The sequence below is a fragment of the Rhagoletis pomonella genome, unplaced genomic scaffold (assembly GCF_013731165.1).
Source record: "Rhagoletis pomonella isolate Grant_MI unplaced genomic scaffold, Rhpom_1.0 Rhpom_scaffold_00008, whole genome shotgun sequence".
Classification (NCBI taxonomy): domain Eukaryota; kingdom Metazoa; phylum Arthropoda; class Insecta; order Diptera; family Tephritidae; genus Rhagoletis; species Rhagoletis pomonella.
Genome location: NW_023458562.1, coordinates 28028325 through 28049694, shown reverse-complemented (window position 1 = coordinate 28049694; position 21370 = coordinate 28028325). Strand labels below are relative to the sequence as shown.

At 35.2% G+C, this 21370-nt stretch overlaps 1 protein-coding gene across 3 annotated transcripts in view; it reads left to right on the top strand.

Annotated features, from left to right (window-relative positions):
- LOC118744576 (leucine-rich repeat-containing G-protein coupled receptor 6-like) overlaps nt 1-21370 on the top strand; it is a 175025-nt gene that overhangs the window by 148164 nt on the left and 5491 nt on the right. For all 3 annotated transcript variants that reach the window (XM_036477700.1, XM_036477699.1, XM_036477698.1), the window contains one exon: nt 20006-21089. In XM_036477700.1, coding sequence (XP_036333593.1) covers nt 20100-21089 — 990 coding nt within the window. In that variant the 5' untranslated portion in view covers nt 20006-20099. The remainder of the gene's footprint in view (nt 1-20005; nt 21090-21370) is intronic.

Here is a 21370-nt window from a genome sequence, read left to right as displayed (position 1 = left end):
CGAGGATACCAAGCTTGGTGTCAAATAGGTTCCTTTATGCTAAATATGATTGTATGAAAATATCTGTTGGGAAGGAGAACCACATTCTGGCGTTCTCAATGAGATTATCTATATAACCTATCCTCATACCCACTTTACGGCCATGTTAAGTAAGATCATCATCCACATCGCCCCGACTTTCGCAATAATCGTTCCCCGGAGCAACTTCTCTACAAAGCTAAGGTTAGGTAAAAAGCTTCGGAAAATTTCAAGGGCTCTGGCAATTTAAAAAGTTGGCGAAATATCTCAGCCGATCCTGAACAAAATGTAAAAGGACCTCTGGCGTGTTTTTAGAATCTCTGTACCAAATTTTTTTACTTTGCAGTATAACTAATTAGTTTCTATCCTTTACTTACCGTAGTTCATTAGCATCATTTATTAATTTAAATTTAATTGCAACCAACCTGTCCACCGCAGTTGAGTCGACCACAAAAGCAGCATTATCACTACTTGTTTTTATTTTTATAATTATAAATTTGCTCTCCCTAGGCTGTGCGCCAGCTTTTTATTTTTTTACTGGCACAAAAGCTCGGAAAAAATCTGCCATGTCTATGAAAAAACTGGGCGGAAATAAACAACCAAACCAATTTCAAAGCCAACGCCACCGGCGACTAAAAGAAGTTTAGATAGCGACTGTGTAAAGCAACAAAGTCGCAGTTGGCTAAGAGAGTTTGAAAAATAAAAGAAAGATAAAAATATGAAAAGTACACCAACCCTTGCGATGAAAAATTCCACCAGCCAAGCAGTGTAACAAAAACTATAATTTTGCGCCGCTGTGCTTCGTCGCAGTCTGCCACAATGCCAGGAACCTCCATAGACAACGGTGCCAAGTTAACTCTACCGCGCCTAGCGCGCGTCGGTACCTTCAGCGCTGCCAGCGTCGGTTATTGGCTTTCGTCGGCCAACAGCTTGGGGTTAACTGTCTGCCGTTACTTGGCATTTTTGCCGCTTGGCGCCTATTACTAATCTGTACTGCTTTATATGCCAAATGTAAATTAAGGTGAAATTCGTTGGCAAATTGCTTTGCTCTAAACTGATTTTCCTATATCTCCATACATACATGTGTATGTTTGTATGCACATGAGCTTGTTTGGGTTTTTTACTCATTAAAGTTCATGTGTGTTCTCTTCCTAGCTTGGCGTTTAATTTACATAGACCCACTAACACACTAACGTTGTTAATTACTAGAAAAGTTTGTTGTCAAATTCTTGCAGGCGTTCACCCAAATATTTTAACCCGAAATCGGTCAGTTTACTGAAGCATTAAATTGTTGGCAGCTAGCACAGCTAAGGTATTGCAATGAGTTTGAGTGTAAATTCGAATGACTAAAATAAAATTCTATAACTTCATTTCATATTTTTTAATTGAGTTGCAAAGAGAGAAGATTGCTTAAATAACGTGCTACAAAGTAAATTATATTTTTTGTGTAGTAAAAAATTCACTTAAAATTGGAAAAGTGTTATGCGCCTCGTATACCATCAAGGATGGCACCTAATTGTACGTGTTCGAGTCTTGGCGACTTCTGCCAACAACCACAAGAAGTGCAAAGATTTCCATAGTATTAAAACACCGATAGCTGGCAGCTAAGTAACTAGCAGGCTGCCAAAAACACTCTCAACGCCAGCCCTAAAACTTATATACAGCAAAAGAAGAATTTGGGAAAAAATTATCCATGTGTTTAAAAGTCATGGAGTAAATATTTTAACTGCAATGAAATAGGCTTAACTTTTGAGAGCACAACACACACAGTTTATCCAGCCTCTTTGCGTTTTGAGCCCAAATTTATGGCTTAAAAAGTATATAGTCGAAATAACAAATAACCTTATTGTTGATTTTTTGACAGGGACGATCGATAACTCTCGCCGATACGGTGATGAACCCGATATATTCAGCAATGTAGAAGTGACAAAAAATGTATCGTTCTTTTTTCAATATAATTTCAAATATTTTATTCTAAGTATGTTAGACATTTTAGTCGCACTAAACAAGAGAGAACTGTCGAAATCACTTTACCTTGTTGAACATACTTTGGGTGAAGGACACCTTTAGCTCCTGGCTAATGAACAGCTGATGGCGGCTACCGGCACTCAGTTCTTTTGACTGAGGAGCATACACTGCCAGCAAACAGAGACCGTAGTCATTATTATTTCTATAAAAAAAAAAATATTATATTTAATCATTATTCGAAAAATTGAAATTTACGATCAATTATAATAATAAATTTTTAAGTTTTACAGATATAAAACCTATATCCATTGCTATATTTTTTTGGAAAAAATAAAGTTCATATTTCGTGTGTTATATTTTGAAACCGAAATTATTAGTTAATTTTTTTTTTTAGCGGACAAAAGTACAATTTTTGTGTTTTATTTTTTTGTATAAAAAGTAATAATTATTTTACCAGCCGGTTTCACCAGCAATTTAAATGGAAAATGTTTTGTTATTTTCTGTCAAATTCCATATACAATTCAAAAAATTAAAATAATTTTTCACTTAAATTGCTTTCGCGAAATTGGCTGTTGAGTATAATTTTTTATCGAAAATTCAATTTAAGTGAAAAATTATTTTAAATTTTTGAATTTTATATGGAAATTGACCGAAAATAAAAAATCATTTTCAACTGTTGAAACCGGCTGTTATTGTTATTTTATCTCTAAGAAATAAAATTTAATTTTTCAGTTTTACAAAAACAACAAATTTATAAGCAGTAATTTTTACTACATATCTACATATACCGATTTTTTTGTATGAGGAGTTAAGCGCCCTAATGTACCTACATACACAAACTATTTACCACCTTAACTTATTTAAAAGGCGATGTAGTGCTTTGAAATTTTCGATCTGACAAAAAAAAATTTATAATAACTTTTATTTCTGATATAATATATGGCTAAAGAAATTAGTTTTATTTTCGATCAAAACAACAGAACTTAAAAAATAATCAATATTTTTGATAAACAAATATAAAATTTTTTATAAAAAAAGAAATAAATTCATAAAATGATAATTATTTTTGATAAAAAAATATTATTTCAGTGCAAAAAAATAACACTCGAAATTTTTTTTTTATTTTTTATAAAAAAATATAAAATTTTCAGCGCGATTACTAAAAATCTAAATGTAATTATACAGGCCTGCAAGGCTTCTTCGTTAAAAAACTAGTCAGCTACTGGGGTTGGTAATGTTTCAAGTCGCTAAAGATTACCGTTCATATTTTAGATTTTTTTTGCCGAGGGCATATGAAAGAATTTGATTAACACCCTCGGCAAAAAAAGTTCTAAAAAATCAACGTTATTTTTAGCGACTCGAAACTTCTACTTATTATACTAAAATGAATCGGTTATAAAACTGCATACACAAAAATTTTCTAAAAATGCCAGACAAAAAGATTTTATGAAATTTGATTAATTTTTGTGAACTTTGTGCAAGCTTTGAAATTTTTTCTTAAGCATGTGGTTTCTTCTATAGCTCGAACTATATTTTAAATGAAAATTATTGAAAATAAATAAATAAACATGAGTCGCAAACAATATTATTTTAAATTATTTTGACCGCAGCTGTACACATGAATATACTCAAAACTAATTGTAGATATTTGGAAGCATTTGACTTTTTTTATTTAAAATGGGGAAAAAATACTTTTCGGTTTGGCCGTTTTACGGCTCTTGCCGCACGTTGTAAAAAGCCACTATTCAAAAAATTCCCGTTAAAGTATTTAAAAACTACTTTTTCAGCAGTACTGTATTTTTCTTTCAAACTTAATATCTCTATTATAACGATTCTGAGAGTTTTTTTTGCACCACAGGTTTCATTCGCTCCCTTGGAAAGCAATGCGTACATTTTTTTTTAATATAAAAAAACTCATCGGCGCCTACAGCAATTCCAACTGCGATTGCAGTGCTATGCACTTTTTCTCCCGACCTGGCTGGCAGCTAAAATACTTAGGTACTATTGCAAACATAAATCTACTTAAGCAATATGTAGCAGCGGTGGCCAATGCTGAAGGAGAGTGTTGGCAGCACACAAAATGTGGCAGGAAAGTAGCCAGCATTTGAAATTTACCAACTGGCTGCAACCGAAGGAAAAAAAGGCATAGAAAAATGAACTTGGCAATAATATTAGCAGCAGTGCAAAAATTGCGGCAAGGAAGCAGAGGAAATAGCTAGCCATGCTGCTACATATTGTTGGCAGCATGCGAGTACTGTGAGTATGTTGGCAGATATTTTGGCTACTCCTTTCATTTGCTGCAAGTTCACTTACTGCTGCAGCCAACTTGTTTTATGGCTACGCAGCAATTTAGATATTTCACGCTGATTTTTGGGGCAACCAGTAATGCACTGCCGCACGTACTACTTTATGGACTTTTTTTTTAAATGTCGTTAAATGTTGGAGGTCAGCAATTTTGCGATTCGCAAGCAAATGGTAAAGCAGCCAACAGCCGCAACTCCTGCGTATATACATATGTATGCATGTACATATATAACCAGCACTTAAAAATGTTGGAAGACCTGATCAGCGAATGCGTCTCAAGTCTTCATTTTCTGCCTTTTTCAAATTTCTTAAAAAAGTTTTGAAGCATAATAAGTCCATCAGCATTGAATACAGACGCCATTTTACCGAGGAAAAGTCCTCTTAAAAAAAAAATCTATAATAGTTCACGCTCCAACGGTCTTCGTACCTCACTAACTTAAAAGTGCACCTGTGTTAATATGTAATTCACTTTCTATATTTCATCCTTCAGTTGTCAGCGTGGTACTTAAGTCCTTCTCACTCCACTGACGTTCGCTCTATCTTATCATATTTGCGTGTTCATTCGTGCTTGCGCTCTTTCAGAGCTTTAAGTAGTAGCATTCACTCATTTACGTTTCATTGGTCGCTGCATTGGCGCAATATTAACCGTCGCCCCATTCACGATTTTCCAATTAAAATTTAATAATTTTATTGCCGTCGTCGACGTCAGTACAATGGGCGAAACTTCACTTCCTTGCATCTGCTTTAAGTGCTCTGTTGGCTGCTGTGAAAAATGTATCGCAAAGTATGTATGTAGGTCAGCATCGATTTTTCGTGCGGTAGGTCAAGTGTAGCTTCGATTGTGCGTTGCATAAGCTAGTGGGCGGTGGTTGTAGTGAGTTATATTGCAATGAAAACAGCCGAAATTTTTGATTTTAAACTTTTCAATGAAACTTAGAATGGAAGGCTGCGACTCAGAAAGGCTTAGTGTGGTTGATTTAAATACCGGTAGTAGTGCCAGACGTCGAGCAGGAATGGATTCTTTTAAAGGCAACCAACGCTATTGGCGGCTGGCGTGCCGGTGCTTGGTTCGCATTCCAGCCTTCCGCTTTGGTGAACGTTGATGAAATCTTCTGTTACTTTAACCCACACCTAACTACGCACGACTGCAAAATTTTCAGGTGTCTCGACTGCGTTTACTACCTCGCTGAGTCTCCGTTAACCGATGGTTTCAAGAAGGTGAATCACATTTAATCAGCAAGCGTTGCTGAGAAGTAACGACCTCTCCGTAATCAAGGTTTAGGAGTAGTAAGTACATGGTTCTGTAAGAAGAAGCAACTGCAGAGGTCTGGCCAATATTGTTATATCTGCGGAGTTGGTGGAAAAGCTAAATCTCAAGATTGCTTAAGTTTTCTTGTCTGGTGAGTAACACATTGGCATATAAAACTGCGAATCGATATCAACCGTTCATCATTCAGGTAACTACTATTGAGGGAACTTTTTGGTATGCGCAATTTTTGGAGCATTTATGCAATAGCGCGGGATTTCTTTAACTTCCGAAGTTCCTTTCTATCCGTTTCTTGTTAAACCTTGATCATATAGAGCTTGAAACTTCTCAGTTGGCACAGGGGTCATTTGTTACGGCTATTCTATACTCGTCTCTTTTCAACACTGAAGATCGCTGCCTATCTGAGACTGCTGTAGTTATGTAGGAAGACTTGTGGCGACTTTGAGTGAAAGATCATACTCTACCTTGGGGTAAGCTACTTACGACTCGGGCCATGGGCGTAGCCAGGTAGGGGCAGGGGTGCTCGAGCCCCATATCCCCCCCCCAACTTTCAAATTTTCCTTATATATATATATAAAATATTCCCCTGAAATGCCAGCTTAATAGGGTCGAGGCCCCCCCTAGATTTCATTCTGGCTATGCCGATGACTCGGGCCAAACGGATCCAGGTGCTTGTCGTTTTGACCATAAGTCCGCACAGGTGGCTTTTGAGCCTCTTAAAATAAGTAGAGTAACTGAAATAAGATTTATAAGTTTTTGCTTGAAAATCATAAAATACATACATAGGAATTTGAGCGAATTTTTCCTAATTATTTGTTGGAAAGCACATCTTTTAAATTAAAAAATTTTAAACAACGCTAAAAAAACTTACAATAATGAGCTTTGCAATTAAAAGACGTTAAAATGGAGTAAAAGCGAAAATGTATTTTCCAATGAATAATTTTTAAAATATCTATCTCATAAAATCGTTAAATACCAGACCACCGTATGCAACTTTACTTTTCGCTTTAACCTATCAATCTCAATGCAACATTCCACATGCCACCACAAGTGAAGTGTGAAACGCTTCCGTGTTGCGCATACTTAGTAGATAATTGCCAATTCGCCATGCAGAATTTTTAGTAATTTAATATTTTTTTATTGCTTGTCTTTCACACGCCATAAAATCAGCGAACAATGACATCGTCGCGCATAAGTGCAACAGTAGCAACAACATGCTACCGAAAATAAAACAACGAAACAATAAGTGCTTGTGTACTTGCAACATTACCAAACATTATTGCTGTTGTCACAAGGCGACACTCAACTCATTTATGCAACAATAACAAACGCAGTACATTAGCTGAGAGCAAAACTGCAGTAAAAATATATATATTTTTTACAAACACACAAAAATAAATTGCAAGCAAAGTTGCAAGACCAATAACAAAAAAAAACTAGTGCAGACTAGCAGACACAATAGACGTCTCTGTTGCATTGATTCTCTTTTTTTTTTTTGTTGGTGCGATAGGCGACAAGTGCTTGTCGCGTTCCTGCAACGTCATTTGCCACACACAGCCGCCATGACATGCACACGCTCAGCGGCAAGCAGCCAGCAGCCTACAGCTAGCGGACAAAAATAGCAGACTATTATATGAAGTTGTAGAGCAGAAAAATCTTGGCGCTGGTTTACCCCAATTTTTTTTTTTTTCCAATTGTTTTTTTTTTGTTGCATACAAACTTTCGCAAATTCATTTTGTCAGCTTCATCATTGTTGCATTTCTCGCCATAGCATTACAAATTGTTGTTGCACGCATGCATGCAACGCGCGCATAGCTGGCAGATTCGCAGACGCACTCTATGAATAGTTGGTGAAAATTACTTGGCCTGTGTCTGGGTCTGCCGCTGGTTTCGGTGCTGGCGAATCTTTGCCCCTGCATGAGTTTCTTGAGACAGCTCACTTTTTAGCTTTTTTTCAACTCATGATGTCTACTCCGCTCTTCGTTTTGTGGCATATAACGTTTGCTTGGGCACATTTTTAATGTCTGCAAAGTTTCTGCTAATCAGTGCATATAAAGAAAATTTACATACTTATTTGCTGTGTTATTTTTTGTGATTTGTGTTGTTGTTTATTTTTGTGTGTTTGTTCAGCAATTAATGAATTTACATGTTTACACTTTTGCTGTTATATTTGTAGAGAGAAAAGAAACGAATCTTAACTTTAATTGTTTTACAAGCTTAGCAGGGGTATAATTTTCACCGAAAAGCATGCATACGAATTAGAAAAGGTGAATTTACACAAAAATTGGAAGTACAAGCACAAAACATAGAGAGCAACAGCCTTTCTCCTAGTTCAGCTATCAGGCCTGCCAGTATCCTAAGCCTTGTAAGCGATTGAATACTGGTAAAGTAAGAAGGGCTCGCCTCTTTGGGCTGGGAAAGCATATTCGTTTTATAACCACTCACGCCTTGAGTTTAAACATGCAAGCTTCGATTCGAAACCCAGTGGGAAAAAAATTTGCCTATTATAATATTTTTGGAATTTATTTCAACTTCGGTTATCGGTTATTTATAATTATAATACGGTCAAAAGTTTTACACTGACAAAAAATGTTCACTTTAATTTTTTAGGAAGGCTTTAATTAGTTTCATATCAATTTCTCCAAATTTTTTCCAGCGTATTTATTTGTAATACATATTTCCCCCTTTTAAGACAATTTTTATCTTAGATGATTATATCTTTTTTTTAAGAAATGTATCCCTTTTAAGGGCCGTTTTCTATTTAAAATTTATCTGGCCTTTAAACACAAATATTGTTCCGAAAAAATGCGTTAAAGGCAGATGAATTTTATGAGAATATTTACTTAAGGAAACGGCACTAAGGGCTATTATTTTCAAGTTTTGTTCTGAAAAAAAAAAATGTGTTTGAAAGGCAGATAAATTTCATGAGAAAACTTGCTTGATTAAACGGCACTAAGTGAACTCAAAGAATCACAGATTTTTATTTATTATATTTAAAAATGTTTTTCATCTCGATATATGATTCTAATTTAAAATTATGAAATCAATTTAATAATTTCCAAAGAATTTAATTCATCAGTAAAGTTAAGGCCCATGAGCAGTATATCTATTCCGTCGAACTCTTAGATCACTTTTAAAAACAAACCGCGCTCTATTCTGTCGTGCCCTATAAAAAAATTTATTATGAAAGGCGAATTATCAATGTTGCGAGCAAATTTTAGAATCTCTTTAAGTCCATCTTTACCGAGAAGGGGACCTTTTGGTTTGTACACAAGCGGACACCAGTTTTACGCAGTTTTCGACACTTTCTTGATCTCTTGATCTTTGACTTTAACCTCCTTTACACTACAAGCAATCTTGTGCTTTCCAAGAGTATTTTAGATTTTTCATCCTCAAATTTAATGGTCTGCCAACTTAGCTCTCCTTTAAGTATGATGTTGGTGTGCATACAGAATAATAAATAAGAATCTCCCTCATCTACGAAGCCTGCATAAACGGCACGGAAGCCGCCTCCGCTTCAACGCTATCAGAGTTTTGATAATGAGTCAGAAGAAAGCGATATTTTCGATATGAAGGGTTTTCATATTCGTTTTAATCCTTATCGGCTTAATCGTGTCCCCAAACTCCATTTATAGAGCATCCATACACACTCTTGAGTATTTTCCGCACACCTTTTACCAGCCAACTGGCTATCAAACTGCCTACGTATGTACATACATAAGTCGACAAACTTTTATTGCTGGCACCGCTGCTGCCTACTATTTATAAATTTTCTTCATTCATCTGTTTATGTGTGTGTGTGTGTATGTGTTTATTTTACATTTACACTTGTATGCCTCTGTGCTTGCATTCATTTATATTTTATAGCATTTCTTGGCAACATTTTCATTTTATGACAAAGTGAATTTTAAACTGTTAAAACTTTTCTGCGTCCGCTATCGTCGCCACCTACGTTGTGCTGCTACGTTGTCGGTTGATGCTTTGCTATTTTAGCGCCCATCATCGCTCCCTGCTTGTTGCGCCCACCCGCGCCAAGGCGTTTGCCAATTTATGTTCTGTCGTTTACTTTATTTTGCTTTGTTTGCTCTTAAATTATGAACATGTTAATTCGTGCAAGTTATTTAAATGCCAATTAATAAATGCTTGCTGGACAAATGTAGGCGGTTGTGCGAGCCGTATTCAATAGACCTTAATATACATACATACTTATAGCTTTATCGCTTCATATTTAAAATTCTAGTTTAATGACAAGCGCAAATTTGTTAATTTGAGTGAAATTTATGTTCCACTTGTTGCTGCTATGAATTCTTGGAATTTTCGGAATATTTCTTACATTATTCTGTAAGTGTGTCTAGATAAGATTTTATTTTGAAAATTTTATTCTAAATTTATTGCTTTTCTTGTTAACACGCTGCCTTTGGCGTTGGTGGCTTTTTAGCATTTATTTTGTTTAACTAAATGTAATAAATCTTGTTGTCTGTTTGCTAAATAGCATTGTGACAGCTTCATTTTTAACAAAATTGTGTCATTGGGTTATTCGAAATATTTTTGTTTGTTTACCAAATATCATCTAATAAATTGTTCAATGTGACAGTAATCGACACCCTTCATAGAACTCCATCAGAATTTATTTCAATAGAAGCATTATTGTAATTCTACTGCACTAGGACCAAAGGAAATTTGCAACTAATTAAGTATAAGCAAACAAAAAAAGTTCGATGTAGACCGCTGAGTCTAAAGTAATTTTGCAAGGAACTTTCGAAAAAGAAAATCGTAGGCGCCCTGGGGTCGCTTTTTTACATTTGCGGGTTATATTCGAGAGTAAACAAAATTTAAATAGTTTTTATGAAACAAAGAGAATAATACTTCCATTGCAAAAGTTCAATGCTTTTTGATGAATTTTAATTTACTGGCATTAGGATTTTTTTCGAAATTGCCTTGCACCAGGGGTAGTACTAGAACGGGGTTCTTGAGGTCAATGAATTTTAAGCAGAAAAATTACCGATTTTAAATGGTGAAAACATGAGGAAAAATTTAAAAAGGTGATCCCAACGTTGGGCCAAAAATTTTTTTTTTTTTCGAAATTGCCTCACAAAAATTCTTTAGACTCAGGTATGTTACGGTGAACTTTATTCTCCGGTATGGTCTAGTATACATGCATACTAATTATGTAGATACTCTGGTGTTGGATAAGTTTCTTTAAATAAGATCTGTCTTATTACACTTTACTTATAAAATTGACTGCTTAAATTAGCACCTGTCGATTCGCAACCAGTATAACTGATTTCTAAATTATAGAGAACAAACAATTATTATTACCAAGTTTGACTAATAGTCCGAATATTTGCGCATAAGTTTGCCCTCCTATTACTATGCTAGGTTCGATTGGAGTGGTCTGAAATTTTCTTTTCGACCTGTGATATTTTTCCAAGACGTTTAAAGAATGGCCTTAAAGGGACCGGTATGTCCATCCATTGTGTCATGGCATGTATACAATAGGCCCCTGAGAGTTCTTATAAGAAATAATACGTCTTTTTTCATTTCAGTAGAGGAGCAATGATATGCGACCCTATTGTAATAAGAAGACCAGGCAATGATGGAGATTTCACTAACTAAAACTTGCTCAAACCGGTAATTGGCAACTAGAGTTCCCTGATCTCTTACAAACTTTTCAATGATGACTATTGGTACATCTATCGTGCGCTTCCCGAAGGTAGTTAAGTGGTCGCATCTTTCCTTTCCAATTCATCAGTTTTGCAAACTTTTTTCAATATTGTGGTATCTAGGCACACTTACGAGTTGAATGCTAAAAGCTGGATGAACTCGTGTAAGGATCAAAGGCATTCAGTAAGGGATCTGGCATTGTCTACGCACTACATAGTTCAAAGCTTTCTTGGTGTCGGAAAAATACTGGTTTCCTCTTTTCAGATTTCTAAGCGAGGCTTCATGCTGCCTTATGGGTTGTGAAAACTTCCACTTGATATACAGCATTGGTTGGGAAGCCTAAAATATGTCTCTAGCCTCTGTTAAGGTGAACAGCTGCTCCTTCGACTCTCCCCTTAAGTATAGAGCCATCCATATAAATGTCTATAACTTCAGGCATATAACGACGCCTGCTATACCAGTTCGGTCCTGTTGGTATCACAACTTTGTAGTTGTATTTGAAAGTGAATGAGCGTATACAATAGCTAGTACTGATTATGGTTGTGGTCGACGTGTCTAGAGTAGAGTTATAGCCTCATGTTCTTCTGATCAGTGGGCCGATTTCTTGTGCAATGAGTTTAAGTCCACATAATACATATATCTTAACTAAACTAGGTTTAGAGAGCCGTCAATATAGGAAGACTGTCAACAATTTTAATAAATATGTTACACAGTTGACACACTGTGGCATCACCGTTTATCACCAGCTAAACTGACCACTTGCAAGTTCTCGGGAATTTTCCCTTGGGTTATGCACTCGGACCCCAACTTTCGTTATCGCTAAAATTTGAATACCAGGCGCGCCTAAAACACGCAATATCGAGTTACGCCCTACTACTTTTCAGTTAGAGAATGTTGACGACAAAAACTCAGCGCAGCGTTCGTCAGAATTCAACTGGTGGTGTTTAAATAACAAACGCTAGCTTCTCGTTTTACACCAACTAAAGCTCCTTAACTATAACTCCATTTTTAAGGCATCTTTGGGGAATAAAATAGCCGATCTCCCATTCTCTTTCCTGCAGTTAATCAATTTGTTCTTCCATTAGAGATAAATCACCTGAAAGTGAATAGCCATGAAACTTTCTTCGACTCCATTCTACAAAAATGATCTTATAAATACCACTAACTCCTTAAAATATGCAGCTAATTCGATTAGAAGTCGAAAGTTTTGCACAATTTCCCAAGAGAATTTTAACTGTAGCGCATTTATCAAATGGATTTTCAAAGTTGACCGTTCAGCTAGACGCTGAGAATTACCATAGCTTTAGTTGATTTTTTTCGCCACATGCATGTGCATGAAAGCAGGTAGCCAAGCTTTCTCTTTTGCTGGTAAGAATTGGTTTATAAATTCATACTTATGGATAAGTTTTTGAGTAAAGCGAACGCCAATGCAGCATATGAAGAACGAAGAAAGCTTGCTTTAATGGCAGCAGTGCAGCTGTGTAGACACTTGGAATAGCTACATACGCGTGTGCTTGTGATGTCGGGAAGTAAAAACTTTTAATCGCCGCAAAGTATGCAAAAGAAAGTTACAGCAATTGTTTGAAGAGCATGCAAAAAAACTATGCAACAAGAAATAGGAACAAAAACTGATAAGCTGCAGTGAAGGTGTAAGGAAACCAAAAAAAAAAAATGTGATGTAAGACTTTGGATAATGCCATGAAGGGAAAAGTCGGCGAAGCTTTATTACATACTCTTATATGGTGAAGTAAGCGGCAACAATTTTTTTCCAGTTTCTCATAGTTTCATAAAATTTGTTGAGCTTTTTTCTACTTTTATAATAGTTTACAAGCTATCTAAAAAGTGTTTGTTTTTGTCATAACATCTAAATTTTATTTTAATTTTCATCGCCCAGCACCCGCTGGCTTGCATGGAAAAATTTTGTTTGTTGAAAGTTGCCGTTAACAATAATTTGTGTGAGAATGAAATTGATTTATTACCATGCGAGGTTGTAGTATGAAATATGTATATGCACACTGCCGGCAAAATGTATTGGCGCAGCAAAATTTTCACTATATATGCAGCAATTCTTTTCGCCAATTTTGTATAAAAATGTGGTTCATTCTACAACAAAAAACATAACAATATATTTCTTAAACTTTGTGCCAAACTCACGAAAATTCAGCAAATTTTCATGCAAATTTTCCACTATTTAATCAGATTTTTTTAGAATACTTTTTAGTATGCAGATTTGTAGCCCAATCAATTTTATTGTACGAGTTTTAAGTAGTTAGGAATTACTGTTGATTTTTTCAATTTTTTTCACGCAGTCTCTTCCATACAAAGAATTTTTTTCCAAAATACGTTATATTGAAAAAATACAAAACACCTTCAACCAATAAAAAAAAAATCTCAAAAATCAATGCTTTTTGTGACTAACTCTGAACTTGCAGTTTTTACTAGAATTTCATGGGCTGCAAAACTGCATACTCAAAAAAATCTAAAAAACCTGATTAAAAAGTTGAATATTTGCATGAAAATTTTCTGGTTTTTCGTGAGTTTGGCACAAAGTTTAAGAAATATATTTTTATTTTTTTTTTTGTTGTAGAATGAACCGTATTTTTATAAAAAATTGGCGGAAAAATATTTAAAACAAAAAAATTATATGTTGTAAAAAATTTTCTGTGCCAATAATTTTTGCCGGCAGTGTATGTATATGTGGCTGTTCGATTGTTATATTAAATTATAGAGTGATTACATTTTAAGGTGTTTACTGCAAAAAAGGCAAAAAATAATAGCAGAGTAGTAAAAAATTAGAGCAACTGCATGTAGAATTTTAGGATTTTTTTTTTTTTTTGGCTAGAACCTTAGTTTAACTAGAAATTTAATTTTCTCTTTTACTCATCATTTAAATTTTATGAGAATTTTAGACTGTCATTTTATTTTATATTGAAACTTTATTTATAACTATTGCAGTTTCACCCAAAAACCTATCGAGCGAAGAATATAAGTACGTATGCGTGTATATGTGAGTACTTAGTACAAATACACGCAGATTTCTACTTAAAATAAAGTCTGATAAATTTTGCAATAAAATGGCCTTTCAAAAGTTTCCAATTTTCTTTTGAAATATTTTACATAAAATGAAATCCGAAAATTCAATCGAAAAATCAATAGCGGCCAGCTAAAAGCGAAAGCAGTAAACCTGAATTCTCACAACTGAACGCGTTCAACTGCATTTGCAATTGAAATTTGCTGGCAGCAGCAGTGCAACTCAATGAATTCACATACATTTTTAATATTAAAAAGATTTTAGCAATTTTCCATTCCGCGCGTTTTTTTTCACTACTTTTGTGCTCTCCACAAACTACGCAGTAAGTCTAAGCAGCAAATCCGGCACCAGCAGCGCAGCAGTCTTTTAGCCAATGTCAATAGACGTTGCGACATTTTGCCCCACTTCAAAGCTTTTTACCGCTATTTACCGTTTGCCTGCGAAATTTCCCTTGATATTTCCTCGAAGCAATTTTGACTTGCATTTTTTTTGCTTTGGTTTTTCGAATTTGCCCGTATTTGCTACTGTGGCAGCTTGCACTTTCAATAAAACGCCAAAATGCAAGCGCCGCAGAGCGACATTTGGTGGAAAATTGAAAGTGCCGCAACACGTGTGGCACTTGGCGAAAAACTGTGGCTCATACACTTGGCTACATAGACCGTGACACTTCGATTGAGCTGCCAATTGTGAACTCTATTTGGGGTTTGTTATCGTTTTTTCGTCCTTGCATTTTTCGATTTTTTGCGTCCCCAATTATCATTGAACTTTCAGGATTTCGCGCTCGATATTACAATTCTGTAACACTTCCCTTTCACGTTATTTCTTCTATCGATGCTAGTATTTTTTTCAGTTGTCCTTTGCATTTTTTCTTTCATGCATTTCGTGGTTTTTATTTCATTTTCGTTACACTTTTTTCTCATTCTTCAGTGCTCAGCACCTGTCAGCTCACCTTTTCTTTTTCATCTACTTCTACTTCTCCTTTCATTTCCTTTTTTTCTTCCTTTTATTTGCATGTGAAAATTGCACTGTTCACGCGAATTGCACAGCGCCTCATAATAGCCTAGCTTAAGCAACGCAAACATTCCGCAGTGGCGCTGCACCGAAAGGCGTGCATCCGCATTAATGTGCTGCTAAGCAGCGATAAGTCCTTGAAATTGTCACGGAAATGCAGCTATTTTGAAGATAAATCACCGCTGCCCTGCGAGTTGATTTTAGCGAAATTTTGGTAGCGATGGGCATTTATTATGGCTGGAATTTATTCTCTCATTTTATTTTAAATAGTTTTTCGATACAAGGACTTCTTATGAGTATGCATTTATTTTCTAAAGGAAAGGGTAAATATATTTTTAGACATATTATATATAGGATTATTCATCCAGACCTAGGTTTTTTAAATTGAAATAAGACACTTAAAACAAATCTTTATTATCACTCGACTGCCTTTTTGTCGCTTGAAATTGACGCCCGTGATGTCGGCAATATTTGGTATCAGCAAGTTATGGTATGATATCACACCCCTAGATTTTTTTTCTTTGGGACTGTGTGAAGTCAGACAAGACTTCGTCAATAAGCCAGATTCTTCTTTCGGGTGATAAAAAAGATTACGACATTCAGTTCTGTTTTAAGTGTTTTATTTAAAATTAAAAAAAAAAAGTTTAGATGGATTGCCTTATACACACATACAAATCGACAAACCTTTTTTATGGCAAGCAAAAGTTCATCATGCCATTTTATGAAAGGTTTTTTTTTTTTATTAAGACCTGGTCGATATTTAAACGTACCAAAATAATCAGAGTGTGAAGTTTTAAAAATTTGTATTCTTTATTTTTAGAGGCCGTTGCATGTAGAATGTAGCATCGTTTAAATTGCAACCTCCTGTCCTCCAGTTGCACCTGCATACTGAAATTTATTCACAAACCAATCTCCTGATGTCACTGCCATTCAAGGTGTTTATTCACGAGACTCGGTAGGTGCTCAGCTGGTCTTAAACCTACCGTAATGCGTTGAGAGTCGATATGTCTGTAAGTATAAGCTTCTGGGTTCTTCTCCCCTTACGTGATTTATCCCATCGCTTTCGCCAAATTTCTATCGAACGACGTCTTTCCACTACTGCAATTCCTTCTCGCCTTAGGCCAGAAGCGCCCACTGAGAGATGACTTTATAAAACAACATCGGCCCAGATCGAAGCCGAATAAAGTAAAACTCAGCACCCACTCTGTTGTACAGAATTCTTCTACAATATCTAAGACCACCTTTATTAGGCATAAGCCTAGGTAGGCTCGTGGTGAGCCTTAAAATTCGATCGACCATTAATCGCTACCACTTTATATCTAATAGCGGAATTTTATGTGATAACTTTTGACCGAACATTAAATTTTGAATAATTTTACGGCCTTTCTACAGCTTATTAATGCTGCCATTGTTTTGTTATTCTAGAGGCTTTAATTCTACAAGTTTATCATAATCATTAACTTGGAGCCGCACAAGTTTAAACGGATCAGAGTAGACCGATTTTCAAATTTTAGCGATGATGGGTGTTATGTCTAATTAAAATGGCAATTTAAATATTGGCATATATTAGCATATCTCACGAGCTGTTACATTTTTCGTTAAAGACGTTTTTTGGTCGAAAACGTTGGCCCACTTATCTTTATGATCATTATCTTTATGGCATTATCTTCTCGTGTGCACGTATTCGTCACAAATATTTGTACATTTATATTGATTTCTTCATGTATTTTAAAATCGGAATTTTTGTTTCGCAAATCATCGTCATCTTATAATCAAGTAATTTGTTTGTTTTCATATGGTGGTACACTGGTTTTATTAATCTAGATTGGTTTGTTTAGGCAAGAAGAATATTTCCACCATTTAATATTGACATTTCGAAGTAAGTTAGACTTTTAAAATAAAAAAATCGCAGATAATATGTATGCTGTCATTTTTTTTTTAATTTGGTGGCACACTCTTGAAACTTTACAGATATGCTGCATTTTATATTAGATTTCAATGCCTCTAATACGAACATTATATTTGAAAACTTCTCGAAGTTAAGGTATCCACACACTTACGCGACTCTGTCGGTGCGAATCTGCCTCTATTCAAAGAAAAAAAAAAACCGGCAAAGCCCCCCCAACAACGATTTCGAAAACGTACGAACCAGTGACACAAAAGTAACTTTTTTTATATAGAGCAGCTTAAGTAATAAACACTAGGTAAGCAAAACACCGCGAAACTTTCTTTCTTCCTCAATAAGGCCCAAGGAATAATGAAGCAATTCTATAGTCAGTTCATAATTAACCGAAACCCCATATGAAATCAAGCTTTGAAGATGAGCCTGCTACACTTCTTCCTTTCTTTCAAATGCAGTAGAAAGGATTTCGTAACTCAAAAATTGTATCATTTATTTATATCGCTTTTAAATATAAATATAATATATACCTATATAAAAATAGTTATAATTGTTTATTTAGAAATTATTTATATTTATTTGTTCTACTTTTATTTACAAAAGTTGAGCTGAGTTTTTCTTAAGAATTTAGTATAACAAAATAACTCGTAAATATCACCTCAATTTTTTTTACTATAACTACTTGACATACATATATACTTACCTAAGTAAGCACTTGCTAATACGCCCGCTGTAGCCAGCTAACTTTTACTTTCAAACGAAATATTAACGCTCAAAGCAGTTTACAAGGCGCTCAAAGGCCGCAAATAGCCAACCAAGCATGTGTGCCACAATAATTCTTCTGCAACAACAATATTATTCACAAAAAAAGGCGTTTTTAAACTTTGTGGTACAACTAAAGATTTCCACCGAAAGCAATCGTCAAAGAGGAAAAGAGCGCTGAAAACTCTTGGCAAAACTTTGCGTTCGCATCGAAAGGCAGCCTGTACTCACTGTTGTAATATTAAAAACATACGCAGCATCAACGCGGAATCATTTACTCAATAAAGTTCCCCTTATGTGAATGTATTTAGTATGTACCATAGCGAAATGCCTGTGTTAATAAACTAGCTTTGGGCGCAGCGAAAAAAGGCAGTTCTTTAACGTCAAAGAGTTTACCACAAAATGCTTTGGAAATTGTTTCAGCGTTACAAATACGTATTTTATTTAAAAAAAGTACGGGCGGCACTGTTGAAACTTTCACCTGTGCAAAGCGAGTGCGCGTTATGTTTGCAGCGAAGTGCTATTTGCTCAAAGGATTCCAACTTTCACTTTTGGCTCTTTTTATAGTTAGCTTACAACTTTACCTTGTAGCTAGCACCTTTTAGTTTTTATTTTTTTCTAGGCCCTAGCATTTGTTGCTCTCTGCTCTGCAACGCAATTCTTTTTTTACAAGTTTTTTTTTTGTTAGCTCGCTTATATGAGTAGATATCTTTGTCACACCACATTGCTCATACGCCATGGCATACCTGCATAACTCATAAAATTGTATGTAGTATTTCGCCACTCTTTGTGCGTCAGCGTGGGATCAATATTGTAACTTGATAATTCACCGGAATATTTTATTGAAAGTTCATTTTAGAATGTCTATAAGTTTTCGAACAAAATTGCCGTGGTGACTTAGTGTGTTGTATATTTATAGAATGTAGTCATGTAAATTTTTTTTGGCCAAAATAAGTTTAAATTGTGGGAATAGAACCAAACGAAAGACTGATTAAACTTTTGGAGGAGCTTAGTTGGATTTGTAGTGAATGGAAATTAAAAAAAAATCTAAACCAAATTACTTGGTTTAAGTATTTGACTCGCATTTCGATTCAAAGTCTCATTGGGTTGTATGAATAGAACCTAAGGAATAGCTTTTTTTCTCACAATTTCAGAACTCTTGGGTTGTGTTTCAACAAATTCAAAATTATTTTAATCTTCGAATTTTTGGTTTCTCCAATCAATTTTAATATGTGTAGTATGTGTGTAAGTGATTTAGTGAGGGAATACTTGAGCGAGTGAATAAATGAGTGCTTGAGTAAGCCAGTAAATGAGTGACTGTGTTTGTTACTCTTTCACGCTGAAATAAATCGATAGATTTCATTAAAATTTATTACACAGGTATTTTATAGCTTGGATTAAAACATGATTTTTTTTTGTGTGACCACGTGTTGATTTTTTTTTTTTTTAATTCGTAGTATTTTTCAAGGAAAATTCTTATATTATTTTTCTAACTTTATGCAAAACTAGGAAAATTTCAAAACTGTTCATCAAAATTTCAAACATTTTCATTCATTTTTTTCCCATTTTTTTGCTGACGATTTTTGCACTTTTTCCAACTAAACATGTATTTTATATGAAATAAAATGCGAAAAATCGTTCGCAACAAAATTAAAAAAACTCAAGGCCACGTTCTAAAAATTGCACTTATGTACACAAAAAAACACCAAAGAAATTATTTAAAATCAACACGATTTTTTAGCCGGTCTTAAATTATATGAGTGATCAAACTGCATACCCAAAAAATGTTTTAAAGATTCAGTGGAAAATTTGTTAGATTTTCCCAAATTGTATCCAAAGTTTGAAACATTGATTATATGGTTTTGGTTAAAGCTTGGACAATATTTTTCTGGAAAAATAACAAAAAAAATTTTACTTCAAAAACATTGTGTATATAAAAATCAACACTGTATCTTGCTTTGCATCAAATTAGCTTTAAAGCAACTTATAAGAGAGTCGCCTAAACAATTATATATCTCTAAGCAAATAGTTTTTGACTTTTTAATAAAAACATACATATTTTTCTTTTTTTCCCCTACAGTTCCCAACATGCCACAAAAAGTAAATCAACACTGAAATAAAAGCGATCGTTTAAACATTGCTGAAAGAAAACAACAAAGAAAAAACTAAAAAAAATGAGCCAACAACACGCACGAAGTGATCGCTTCCGTAGCAAACACAAGCACAAAACCAACAAAATGGCCACCCAAGCAGCGTGCACAAGTCCAGTGAGATGGCAAAACGAAACAATTGCTGCAAAACTGACAGCGAACACACTAAATTGCAATCCAAACCACCGAAACCGACAACAGCAACAACATAGATTAACAAAAGCAAGCGCGTCTCGCTCATCTTCCATACTCCTCCTCCTATTCACAGTTACGCTGCTAAGTTTACTTACGCATACGAGCGCCTTCTGCCCATCCAAGTGCCAGTGCATCAGTGGCGATGCCAATAGTCGGGCATATTGCGTGGACGCAGCGCTCGAAGATGTGCCCATACAATTAAATCCCGAAACCAAGTACATCAATTTGACACAAAACAAAATACGCAATCTGGAATTTACGTTGCCCTTCTACATGAAGTTGGAAGTACTTGATCTCTCACAGAATATCATCGAAACGCTTGGTTCGAAGAATTTCGAATATCAACGGGATATGCGTACGTTGAATTTGAGTCGGAATTCGGTGAGCGCATTGCAGAAGGACGCCTTCAAGGGGTTGAGTAATTTATTGGTGCTCGATTTGAGTTACAATCGCATTGAGGTGGCGCATCCCAGTGCAATGAGCAATCTGACGTCGCTGATAAAACTCGATTTGACTAATAATAATATAGTCAGCTTGGAGGATAACTGTTTTCGCAATATGATCTCATTGGAGATTTTAATATTCAAAAACAATCAGCTGCTGGATGTGCCATCGAATAATTTGCAGCATTTGCATGCCCTCAAGTCGCTAGATTTATCTGATAATCTGGTGGAATATGTGCGCAACGATAGCTTTGAAGGGCTGCGCGAGTTGTTGGTGCTGACGCTGAGAGGCAATGTGATCTCTGAGTTGGATTTGAGCGCCTTCGAGGGGTTAACTACGCTTAAACATCTGAATTTGGCCGATAACAATTTGACGGTAAGTGATTTGAATATATATGAGAAATGAGAATAGAAGTTAAGTAAAAAATTAATCAGGACGAAATATTTAAAAGTGAAAAATTACGTCAAAAGGTCCACTTGGTATGTCTTAGATAAGGGAAACAAGTTCCAAAAAAATCTGTGGTTAAGTTATTAAAACAGTTATTCTAATATGAAAGGATCAATTTTGCAATGCGAGAGTGGCCGTGAAAAATTTTATTAAGCTGGCGCTTGCAAGATCATAGTTCTACTTCGTACACATACGCTTATACATATGTA